Source organism: Anabrus simplex, chromosome 7 (assembly GCF_040414725.1).
Source record: "Anabrus simplex isolate iqAnaSimp1 chromosome 7, ASM4041472v1, whole genome shotgun sequence".
Classification (NCBI taxonomy): domain Eukaryota; kingdom Metazoa; phylum Arthropoda; class Insecta; order Orthoptera; family Tettigoniidae; genus Anabrus; species Anabrus simplex.
This window is the reverse complement of record NC_090271.1, coordinates 115,438,389-115,449,215: the sequence shown is the minus strand read 5'-3', so window position 1 is coordinate 115,449,215 and position 10,827 is coordinate 115,438,389. Positions and strand designations below refer to the sequence as shown.

The window sequence follows — 10,827 nt, the reverse complement described above, 5'->3', positions numbered from 1 at the left end:
TTCCACAAGCAAATGTAGAACTACGAGAAAAATGGGTCAAAATTATATCATGTCAGGTGACGAGAAGAATAGCATGTGGCAGCCTTCTTCGAAGTCTGTAGTATATAGTGAACATTTTGAAAGCACATTCTTTAGCATTTTTACTAAAACTAGCCGCAATAAATACCAATACTTTTTTCAGTGTATCCTTGCATGGCAAGACTAGGCTATGTACTACTACTAAAAAGGAGGCGGGCCTCTTAGACGGTGACGTCGTCTCTCAGGCCGGGAGATTTGTCACGTTGAAGGAGATGCTCGGAGAAGGTGAGGGGGTTGGCAGCCGTGGCCTATACCAGAAGTTGTTCCGGCATTCATCTTAGTGCAGGGGAATGGAAAACCACGGAAAACCATTCTCAGGACAGTCGACAGTGGGGACCAGCCGTGAGGTCCAGCCCTGTCCCGTGTTCCGAATACAGAGGTGAAGAGCACGGTAGGGCCATGGCCAGCCCTCCTCTGTTCGGTTGGCCGGTCGGAGTGCAAAGCTGTGGGACCACGGACCAGCCGTGGCCACTTGTGGACCGAGATCCACTCTGCATTTATCGACGTAGGCTATGTGAATACTGCAGTGTTTTAAAATGTACTATAGAGCATTTTCATTTTTATTAGGACGTGAACTTTCAAGTTGCAATGATACTACCTGATTCGTATGAGCTCATCTTGAATTACTGGGTGATACATTTATTTTTCTTCATTAAACGTCATAGAAATATCACTTTCCTACTCAGAACGCAATGTTTTATATTTTTAATGTGCAAGTTATTCTCGTAATGCCAATTGGAATCGTCCTGAGGAATGGAGGGCAAACCTGACATCCATCGGCGCTATTTGAACTGCTGCAACTCTTGTCAATTTAGTACTTGAAGAGACCGTGCATGCAGAGGCCTTTACTTATCTCGTAGGCAACGATAACACCTAGGAACGTTCCGATATACCGTACCAAAATATCGATATTTCCTTCGACATAGACATGCCGATATTTTCCTACTATCAAAACAACATATCGATATATCTCGACATCAATTTTTTTTTCAAAATACAAGGATTTGAAATTATATTGAAGTTCTATAAAACGGGGACCACGGCAGTTCCAAGAAAAACAAAAGAAAAAATAAGAAAATTAAGAGAATCAAATATAATGATCAAAATATTTTGTGTAAAATGGTATCAGCAGTAAAGTACAAAACATCAAAACCTAATTCAACCATGAATTCTAACACCTTATGTGTCTGAGTTAATGTTATTCACCAGAAAGAAAGACCAATGACATCTTTATTCCCAGAATGCAATGATAAAGCCATAAATACTTGCACGGTAGATTCTGCATCATATTCTCAACTATTTTCGGTCATTCTTACTAATTTACGAGGTTTATATGAACTTCATCAAGCATTACTGACACTATTTTTTCACTCTCTTTCACAGGTGTACTTAGTTATTTAAAAAAACGAATTATTCAGGATCTATGCCTCGACCGCTGGCGCCTATTGACATAAATATATCTTCTGGCTACGGGTCAATGAAAATTTCTGTTTCGGAAGTATAACCCTAGCAACCGTGCAGGCTGGTGCTCATCTGTAATTAGCAGCCGTTGGTGGATATATTCCATGGATAATTAAACCGCGAATTCCAGTAGCAAGATAAACTCAACCAACCAGTCGCGTGCACAGGCAGAATACCAATATTGATATTTATGCATTGAGGTCTGATGATATTGTAGTTGGTCTCAAGGATCTTGAACTCTTTGGTTATCATTCACGATTTATCGATACCGTTTGAATATACCGATATATTATGTGCAATAAATATCGATTATCGAAAATAAGCTTTCAATATATCGCAATATCAATATATCGGTATTTTTTAAAAACTTGCCATCCCTAACATCACCTAAAAGAGATCCTCGTTTTTGCCATCTGGTAGAGAGTAAAACTGAACATCAAAATTGACATATGGGCAGCCTAAACGACAAGAAATTGAAAGATTCTTGAACATAGGTTACTGAGGTCATACTATTATTATTATTATTATTATTATTATTATTATTATTATTATTATTATCATTCGTCATCGAAGTTTCTATAGACAATGTATATATTTGATGTTCTGAATAACAGTACGAATTGTAACTTAGACAGCTGATATAATTAAAATGAAAATCCGCAGCCTGTTCCCAGTCATTCGACCGGGTCTAGAATGGAATGAATGTAGCCCCATCTAGCGGCGAGGATAGGAACTATGCCGACAGCTGATATAATTTATAAGAAAAATAATTCCATATACTCTTACCTTCTGGAGGAAAATATTTAATAAGACGTATTAGATATTACATATTTACAAAAGTACCAGAGAATGCGAGTTATAAGTTAAGTTGATATATTTTATGTCTGTTTCAAACTGTAGAGATTGTCCCAGAAGTCCATACGGCGCTTATGCAGATCCTTCTTCGCCTCCAGCTGTGACCCGATGTCCAAATAGTTCGTTGCATCACTCGTATAGGGAAGCCATGCAGGGAATTCTTCTGTCACCTCTGGTGTTGGATTCCTGAAATATACGAGAACAAAATAAAATAGTGTGAGATATAGCTGATACCTATTTTATCGTGACTGGTTTACTGTTACCATCATGAACATATGTCTTCCAACATGTTCTTCTGTCGAGTGCTTTTTTATATATATTTTTCGCTATTTGCTTCACGTCGCACCGATACAGATAGGTCTTATGGCGACGATGGGAGAGGAAAGGTCAGGAATGGGAAGGAAGCGGCCATGCCCTTAATTAAGGTACAGCCCCAGAATTTGCCTGGTGTGAAAGTGAGAAACCACTGAAATCCACCTTCAGAGCTGTCGACAGTGGGGTTCGAACCCACTATCTCCCGATTATGGATACTGGCCGCACTTAAGCGACTGCAGGTATCGTGCCCGGTGTCGAGTATTTAACGTTGCACCGACCATCGATGGTTTTCGGTGTTTCAAGGATGGGAAAATGCTAGGATTGGAGACGTTAAGATATAGCCACGGCATTTGCCTGGAGTGAAAATGGGAAAACACGGAAAGCCATCTTTTGGGCTGCCAACGGTGAGGTTCGACCGCAAGCTCACAGCTACCTGACCCGAACAGAGCAACCAATTCACTTAGTATTCGAAGTCTTCTTAAATTAGCGTGCCAAGCACTTACCCGAAGGCCCTGGGTACTATTCACGGTCAATGTAGGGATTTTTCTGGGCTGAATGCTTTGACAGGGTTCACTCATCCTCATGAGATCAACAGTCTAAAAACAACTGATCTGGTCAAAAATCAAGGCATGCAACTGAGGATAACATCAAGATAAACACGTGTCACTGCAGTACCTGAAGCCATTTAGCTGGGCAGCAGTCTTCTTGTAGGCCAAGGCCTAAATGGCCTGTTCTATGTTTCGTCTTCTTTGAGAAAAAGCTTAGTTTTCAAATGATGATGATGATGATGATGATGATAATAATAATAATAATAATAATAATAATAATAATAATAATAATGATAATAAAATTCCTTTCTTTTCTTCTTAGCATTTAACCCGCTTAATGTCCGACTAGTTAGCTGAATGGTCAGCGTACTGGCCTTCGGTTCAGAGGGTCCTGGGTTCGATTCCCGGCCGGGTCGGGGATTTTAACCTTAATTGGTTAATTCCAATGGCCCGGGGCTGGGTGTTTGTGCTGTCCCCAACATCCCTGCAACTCACACACCACACATAACACTATCCTCCACCGCAATAACACGCAGTTACCATGGCAGATGCCGCCCACCCTCATCGGAGGGTCTGCCTTACAAGGGCTGCACTCGGCTAGAAATAGATACACGAAGAAAACCGCTTAATTGCAGGGTCTGCTGTTCTGCACTTCCTTTTCCACTTTATGCGCTCTTGTGCATTTTAAGGAGAGACATTCACCACATGCATGTTCTCCCGCAGAGTGTCGAGCCAGTGCTTCTTTGGTCACCTTCGTGGTCTGCGGCCCTGAGGACTCAAGTTTAATGCCCTTCTCGCAACTGAAGAATCGTTTCTGCGTAGCACGTGGCCATACCATTGCAACCGATTCCTTCGAATTGTCTCAGGGACTGGGGCTCACGCCAAATGCCACCCGAACATATCTAATGTGGTCTAGTCCAGAGAGTCCCATTGGCCAGCGAAGCATCTTCATCTCCATGATATGCAGCTGTTTTCCGTGTCTCCTTATGACTGGCCAACACTCACTTCCATACAGTGTCAGATTTTGGATTTCAGATATATTGGCACCCTCCGATCCTACAGGACTCCTGTGACTTGGCGCCACTTCATTCAGGTAGCGTTTATTCTGCTTCGAACATCTGGGAGCGTGTCACCATCCGATTGGATAAGTGATCCCAGATATTTAAATTGAGATGTTTTGAGAATATCAACGCCGTTGAAGTTAATTGACCCATCACTTTGTACCCCACAATCTAGGTACTCAGTCTTCCCCACGTTAAGTTGCAGGCCGGATCTGTCCAAGGTGGTTTTCCAACGTTGGACTAGTTACTGTAAGTCTTGACGGGATTCACAGGGGATCATAACGTCATCAGCATAGAGTAGAGTCCAAGGGTGTGGTGTTAATACTTCTGTGCTGATGGTGGCTAGACAGAGGTTGAACAGAAGCGGATATAGAGTCGATCCCTGATGAACGCCAATTTGAATACGAAATGGTGCAGTCATTTCAGCAGCACATCGGACAGAGCTGGTGCCATTGCGATACAAAAGCTGGATTCATCTAATATATACTTCTGGTACACCATGAAGCCCGAGTGCATGCCAAATAATATCACGAGGCACCATGTCAAAGGCCTTTTCGAGATCCAAGAAAGCGATGTGGAGTGGTTTCTTCTTTTCATTGTGACGTTCTATCAAAAGACGTGTTGTATAATAATAATAATAATAATAATAATAATAATAATAATAATAATAATAATAATAATAATAATAATAATAATAATAATAATAGTAATAATAATAATAATAATAATAATAATGTCTGCCGCTGTGGTGTAGTTGTTAGTGTAATTGGCTGCCACCTCTAGAGGTCCGGGTTCGATTCCCGGCTCTGCCACGAAATTTGAAAAGTGGTACGAGGGCTGGAACGGAGTCCACTCAGCCTCGGGAGGTCAACTGAGTAGAGGTGGGTTCAATTCCCACATCAGCCATCCTAGAAGTGGCTTTCCGTGGTTTCCCACCTCTCCTCCAGGCAAATGCCGGGATGGTTCCTAACTTAAGGCCACGGCCGCTTCCTTCGCTCTTCCTTACCATCCCATCCAATCTTCTCATCTCCCCACAAGGCCCCTGTTCAGCATAGCAGGTGAGGCCGCCTGGGCGAGGTACTGGCCATTCTCCCCAGTTGTATCCCCTCACCCAAAGTCTGAAGCTCCAGGACACTGCCCTTGAGGCGGTAGAGTTGGGATCCCTCGCTGAGTCCGAGGGAAACACCGACTCTGGATGGTAAACAGATTACTAATAATAATAATAATAATAATAATAATAATAATAATAATATGGTTTACCGTGGTTCCTATTTTCGCACTAGGCAAGCGCTGGAGTTGTACCTTAATTAAGACCATGGCAGCTGCCTTCACAAATCTAGTCCTTTCTGACCCCCGCATCGCCGAAAGCCTTCTATGTGTTACTGCGATATTTAAACCACAATGAAAGATGTTTTGACAGAGTAAATGCTTGACGACAATGACCAGTACGCACACTCATTTGAGGGATTGCTTGTGGCACTGTAGTCTACACATTACCTAGCAAATAATGAGTAACGGAATACTGTTGAAAGTAAAGCTCTTAATTTTCACTAAAGAAGAAACATCCCGATACTTACCCAGTCTTAACGAAGTTTGTCCACAAGGTGACCATTCTTGATCTCACTTTAGCGTCCAAAGAATCGTCTGGAACTTGTACTCCAAAATCGAAGATGTATCCAAGATCATCGCCGTGCGCAGCGCCTGCGGGGTAACACGATTATTCCTCAAATGAGGCATTTACAAAAGCATCCAGGAGACGTGAATTTATAAATTATAAAAATATTCGTATTACACAGTGCACTTTCTTCTGGAAATATACAGTACCAATGAAGCGTTGCTGAAAATATTAAATGCTCTGGTACCTGGAACTGCAGATGGTTTTATTTTAAATAAATAACCATAAATGAATAAATAAATAAATAAATAAATAATAAATAAATAAATAATAAATAATATATAATTATTTTTTTGCTAGTTGCTTTACGTCGCACCGTCACAGATAGGTCTTATGGCGACGATGGGACAGGGAAGGGCTAGGAGTGGGAAGGAAGCGGCCGTGGCCTTAATTAAGGTACAGCCCCAGCATTTGCCTGGTGTGAAAATGGGAAACCACGGAAAACCATTTTCAGGGCTGCCGACAGTGGGGTTCGAACCTACTATCTCCCGAATACTGGATACTGGCCGCACTTAAGCGACTGCAGCTACCGAGCTCGGTAAAAAATAATTAATCATTCAGACGAATGGATAAATATGTAATCCAATCTAATACCTAAATGAAGTAAATGAAGTTTTTTATGATGATTTTGAAGGAAAATAACCTATGACACAGTAGACAGTAAAAAAATGTGATAAACTATACCTTAATTGATATGCTAGTCGGTAAAGGTTTGCTATCCCTGTTCCATAGCATTCTAATGGAGTAGAAATTATGCATATTTTAAGTGGAATACCTTGTAGAGGTGATATGTGTTCACTGCAAGAGGCAGAGACCCACCCACCATCCCCCAGAAGTACATTTACTGTAATGAATATCCACAGACTGTTCGCAGTCATTCGACCGGGTCAGTAATGGAATGAAGTTCCCACCTTGCGGTGAGGACAGGAATTGTGCTGCCTGCCGAAGCCTGCCTCACTCCTCTGGGGCAATGATTAATGACTGACAGATGAAATTAAATGATACTGGAGAGTGTTTCTGGAATGAAAGATAACAGGGGAAACCGGAGTGCCCGGAGAAAAACCTCTCCCGCGACAGCTTGTTCAGCACATATCTCACATGGAGTGACCGGGATTTGAACCACGAAACCCAGCGGTGAGAGGCCAGCGCACTGCTGCCTGAGTCAAGGAGACTATTTATTTACTGTTATAACCTAATTAAATGCAGCACGCGCCACTCTCCATTGCTCAAGCACGCACTAGCATTTGCATTGGCTGAGATATAATCGGATATGACGTCAGTCCCAACAATCAACACAAGTACATCCAGTTACCAACTCACGCACAATAAAAATGGTACTAAATGCAACCTGCACATCCAGGCCAATCACTGCCACGAGAATTGTAACCCCTTCGGGGCCGTACTCCCTTAAAGACGCTTTCTTCTATCGCCGCGGCGCACACGTTGCAGTGTGCACATAAGGGGAGAAATGAAATCACGTAGGAAAGTATTTATCCATTAATCCACAGTAACTGCTATAATTATTTCTTCACTCCATGCAGGTATAGAAATATTCCATGAATATACCTACATTCTTTTATTCTAAAATGCACTGGAGAATGTCATTATGCCTGTTATATTCTTTATAGTTGTAAAATGCTAATAATTTCCTGATTTCAACAGTATATGCAGTTACTAGATTGTTATTTTCTTAGTTACGTAGCAGCTGAACGGCCATTGGTTCGAGTCCAGTGATATGCAATGATTTTTTTATATAGGATGTACGGGAACATATTTTATATGTAGTGTTTCGAAATGCCTGTTGTCATCCTTTCGTGGATGAGTACTGTTCATTTATAGATCATTGTGGACTAGAGCAAAATGTAACTTTCACTAAAATCTCGGTCCCATGTATAGATGCTATAGTATAAAAGTTACTCCGCTGTCATGTTTAATTAGTTTTCTGCCAGATCGACTTTAATGTTACTTATTTAGAATTTATCTGTTCTAACTGTCTGCTTATATATTTATTTCCCAAAGTGCCAATTATCTCACATCTTTTTATTTTATAGCTAGATTTCCTTGAAATATACAGGTTGGTCGGGAATAACGTGCACAGTTTCCAGGAGTGTTATAGGATTAGTCAAACTGTTAAATAATTTGATAAATATAATTCGATAGCTGACACCGTTGTCATTTTTTCAGATCACTGCGCAGAAGATTTCAAATGGAGTTTGCGAGACGGTGTTGCTAAATCTGCCAGCTTGAGAGCACCTCCAAGGGAGGGATTTGAACATGGACCTCCGAGCTGACAGGATCGCGCCATAGCAAGTACGCTACGGTAACACCGACTGGGACGCGCGGTGTTCTTTCTTTCTTCTTGGCATCGGTAGCTGCTAGGCGAAAGGTCACTTACGGAAATGTGGCATGCCTACGTGGAACTTGGTCTCGCATTGCAACGCAAGCCTTCTTCGATTGGTGCTCTCAATCCGGTCTCAAACCCCAAGCGACACCGCCTCGCAAAGCTGATTTGAATTCGCCCGCGTAGCGATCTGATTGGCTAACTTCAGCAGCGGGTAAAATTTAACGGAGCGAGATATCGATTTATTTTTTCAAATTGCTTACCAGTATGACCAACCCTCTATCGCTCGTATACCGGATTAACGTTAATTCCGACCATCCTGTATATTTCTGATATACGCTACTGCATTTGTTCTTGACGTTAGGTATATGGTCCGATTACAGGAATGACGTTTTGACGCAGCGGATTTCCCTACCTATTAGGACCACACAATTGTTTATTTTTGGACCCAGAACACATAGATTATTGAATAGGTTGGCCGCTCCCAGCCCATATTAAAAATAATATGTTTTCAGAACATGTAAACAAATACATTCCTAATATGATTGTCATTACATTCTACATATTATTATATTTATAACAGGAAATAAGTGGAGGTCCTTTATCGAATACCTTATAAAAAATAAGTGACGAAAAAATTTACTCTGTTCAATTTTTAATAGTATGAAGATTGTTGAACAGAGTAAGCTGACATTGCACAGAAGTTAATATCTCTAACCACTTTAAAATTTCATCAATTTATGCTCCAGTCATGAAACAGTGTTCAGAGTTTCGAATAGTCAGTACTTATAAAATCATCATGAAATTTGCAGCCGAATTGTGTTTGCACTGTATTATTATTCCTGAGAACAACATAATAAGTACCAGATGTTTTGTTTCTATTCATATCCCATAATCTCATGATTTTACATACCTGGGAAGTTAATTATGCCTGGGGCAGTCAGCTTTAGAAAACCTAGACCACCGTCATAAGAAAACTGGTAAAGGTAAACTGGCGCAGAGCTTAATGAAGACATTTTCTTGACTCCATGCATAACTCCTTCAGCGAAAATGATATCTGTAGTCATCTGTAAGTATAAAGTGCAATGTAGGAGAATTAAGCATTATGTTCGTATTCACAAATAGTAACACAATATCAGAATGGAAACGAATCAACAAAGTCATACGATGTGGTAGCTGCCTATCACCCTTGCTTTTAATAATCTGCATTAACGCTCTTACCAAAGACTGGATATCCCGCATCATAAATAACAGCTTAGAAATTGATACTCTCTTGTACGATATGCTGATGATCAGGTACTATTTTTCAGTTCAGAGGATGACTTACAATGCTATGCGCACCATCTTAATAGAGCAGCACATAACTATGATTAATACACTTACTTCCACAGGTAACTGTAAACTTACACTAGCGTCAGAAAGTTTAGACTCACCCATGAATTTTCACTTACCATGAAAGATAGGGGCCATTTGTTGAAAATCAACATGGAAAACTTATGTTTTTAGAACTAACTAGTTTTATTACACATTTTACTAGATTTCCCTTACGGTGATCATTCAGAGGGAGCTAAAAAAATCACATCATCTTAAGCAATCACACTGCCTGTTCATCAATGTGTCCACCTTTTGCTTTGATTACTGCTTTAGAGATGCGTGGCATTCTAGCTGTTAATTTTTCCAAAGTCTCGTTTTTTTTTTAATCACCAGGTTTCTAACAGAAATTGACACCACCCATCCACACTGCCTGGCGCCTTTTCTTTCACTTTCATGTCGTTTCCCACAAAAGTTCAATAGGTGACAGATCGGGTGCTTGAGGAGGCCAGACCATGAATTCCAATTTTCCTTCAGCTTGTTTCCTTTCCAGATACTGCTTGCACAAATGAGAGGTGTGTTTAGGATCATTGTCCTGCTGTAGAACAAATCCTTCACCAATCAGCTTCATTCCAGTTGGCACGGCATTGCCCGAAAGGACGCGGTGATATCGTTTCTTTTCCAGTATTCCCTCTACTTTCACCAAATCACCAATCTGATTATTTCCAAAACATCCCCACACCATCACATTTCCTCCTCTATGCTTCACAGACGGAATTATGCAGGATTCCATAACCCTTTCGCCGGGGCGGCGACGAACGTATTGGCGACGATTGGAACCGATTTTTTCAAATTTAGATTCATCCGTCCAAAGCACCATTCTCCATTGTTCATCGGTCAAGGTAGCATGCATTTTGGCCCATTGTAGCCTTTTCTGCTTGTGTACAGTTTTCAACAATGGTTTCCGATAGCATGCATTTTGGCCCATTGTAGCCTTTTCTGCTTGTGTACAGTTTTCAACAATGGTTTCCGGTAGCATGCATTTTGGCCCATTGTAGCCCTTTCTGCTTGTGTACAGTTTTCACCAATGGTTTCTGTGCTTCGGGATTAGCACTCGCATATATACGGAGTAATTAAGGAAGAAAGTAATACAGATAAGGAAGTTGAAATTAATAGAAAATA

The 10,827-nt window shown here is 41.0% G+C and overlaps 1 protein-coding gene across 1 annotated transcript; it reads right to left on the bottom strand.

The window, feature by feature from the left end:
- Window positions 1-2,330: 2,330 nt before the first annotated feature.
- LOC137501522 (bile salt-activated lipase-like) lies at window positions 2,331-9,395 on the bottom strand. The gene is made up of 3 exons (XM_068228612.1): window positions 9,248-9,395; window positions 5,896-6,019; window positions 2,331-2,580 (listed from the first exon to the last, which is right to left on the bottom strand). Exons 1-3 carry the CDS (start codon window positions 9,366-9,368, stop codon window positions 2,418-2,420), a joined length of 408 nt encoding a protein of 135 aa, XP_068084713.1. The 5' UTR covers window positions 9,369-9,395; the 3' UTR covers window positions 2,331-2,417.
- Window positions 9,396-10,827: the final 1,432 nt, after the last annotated feature.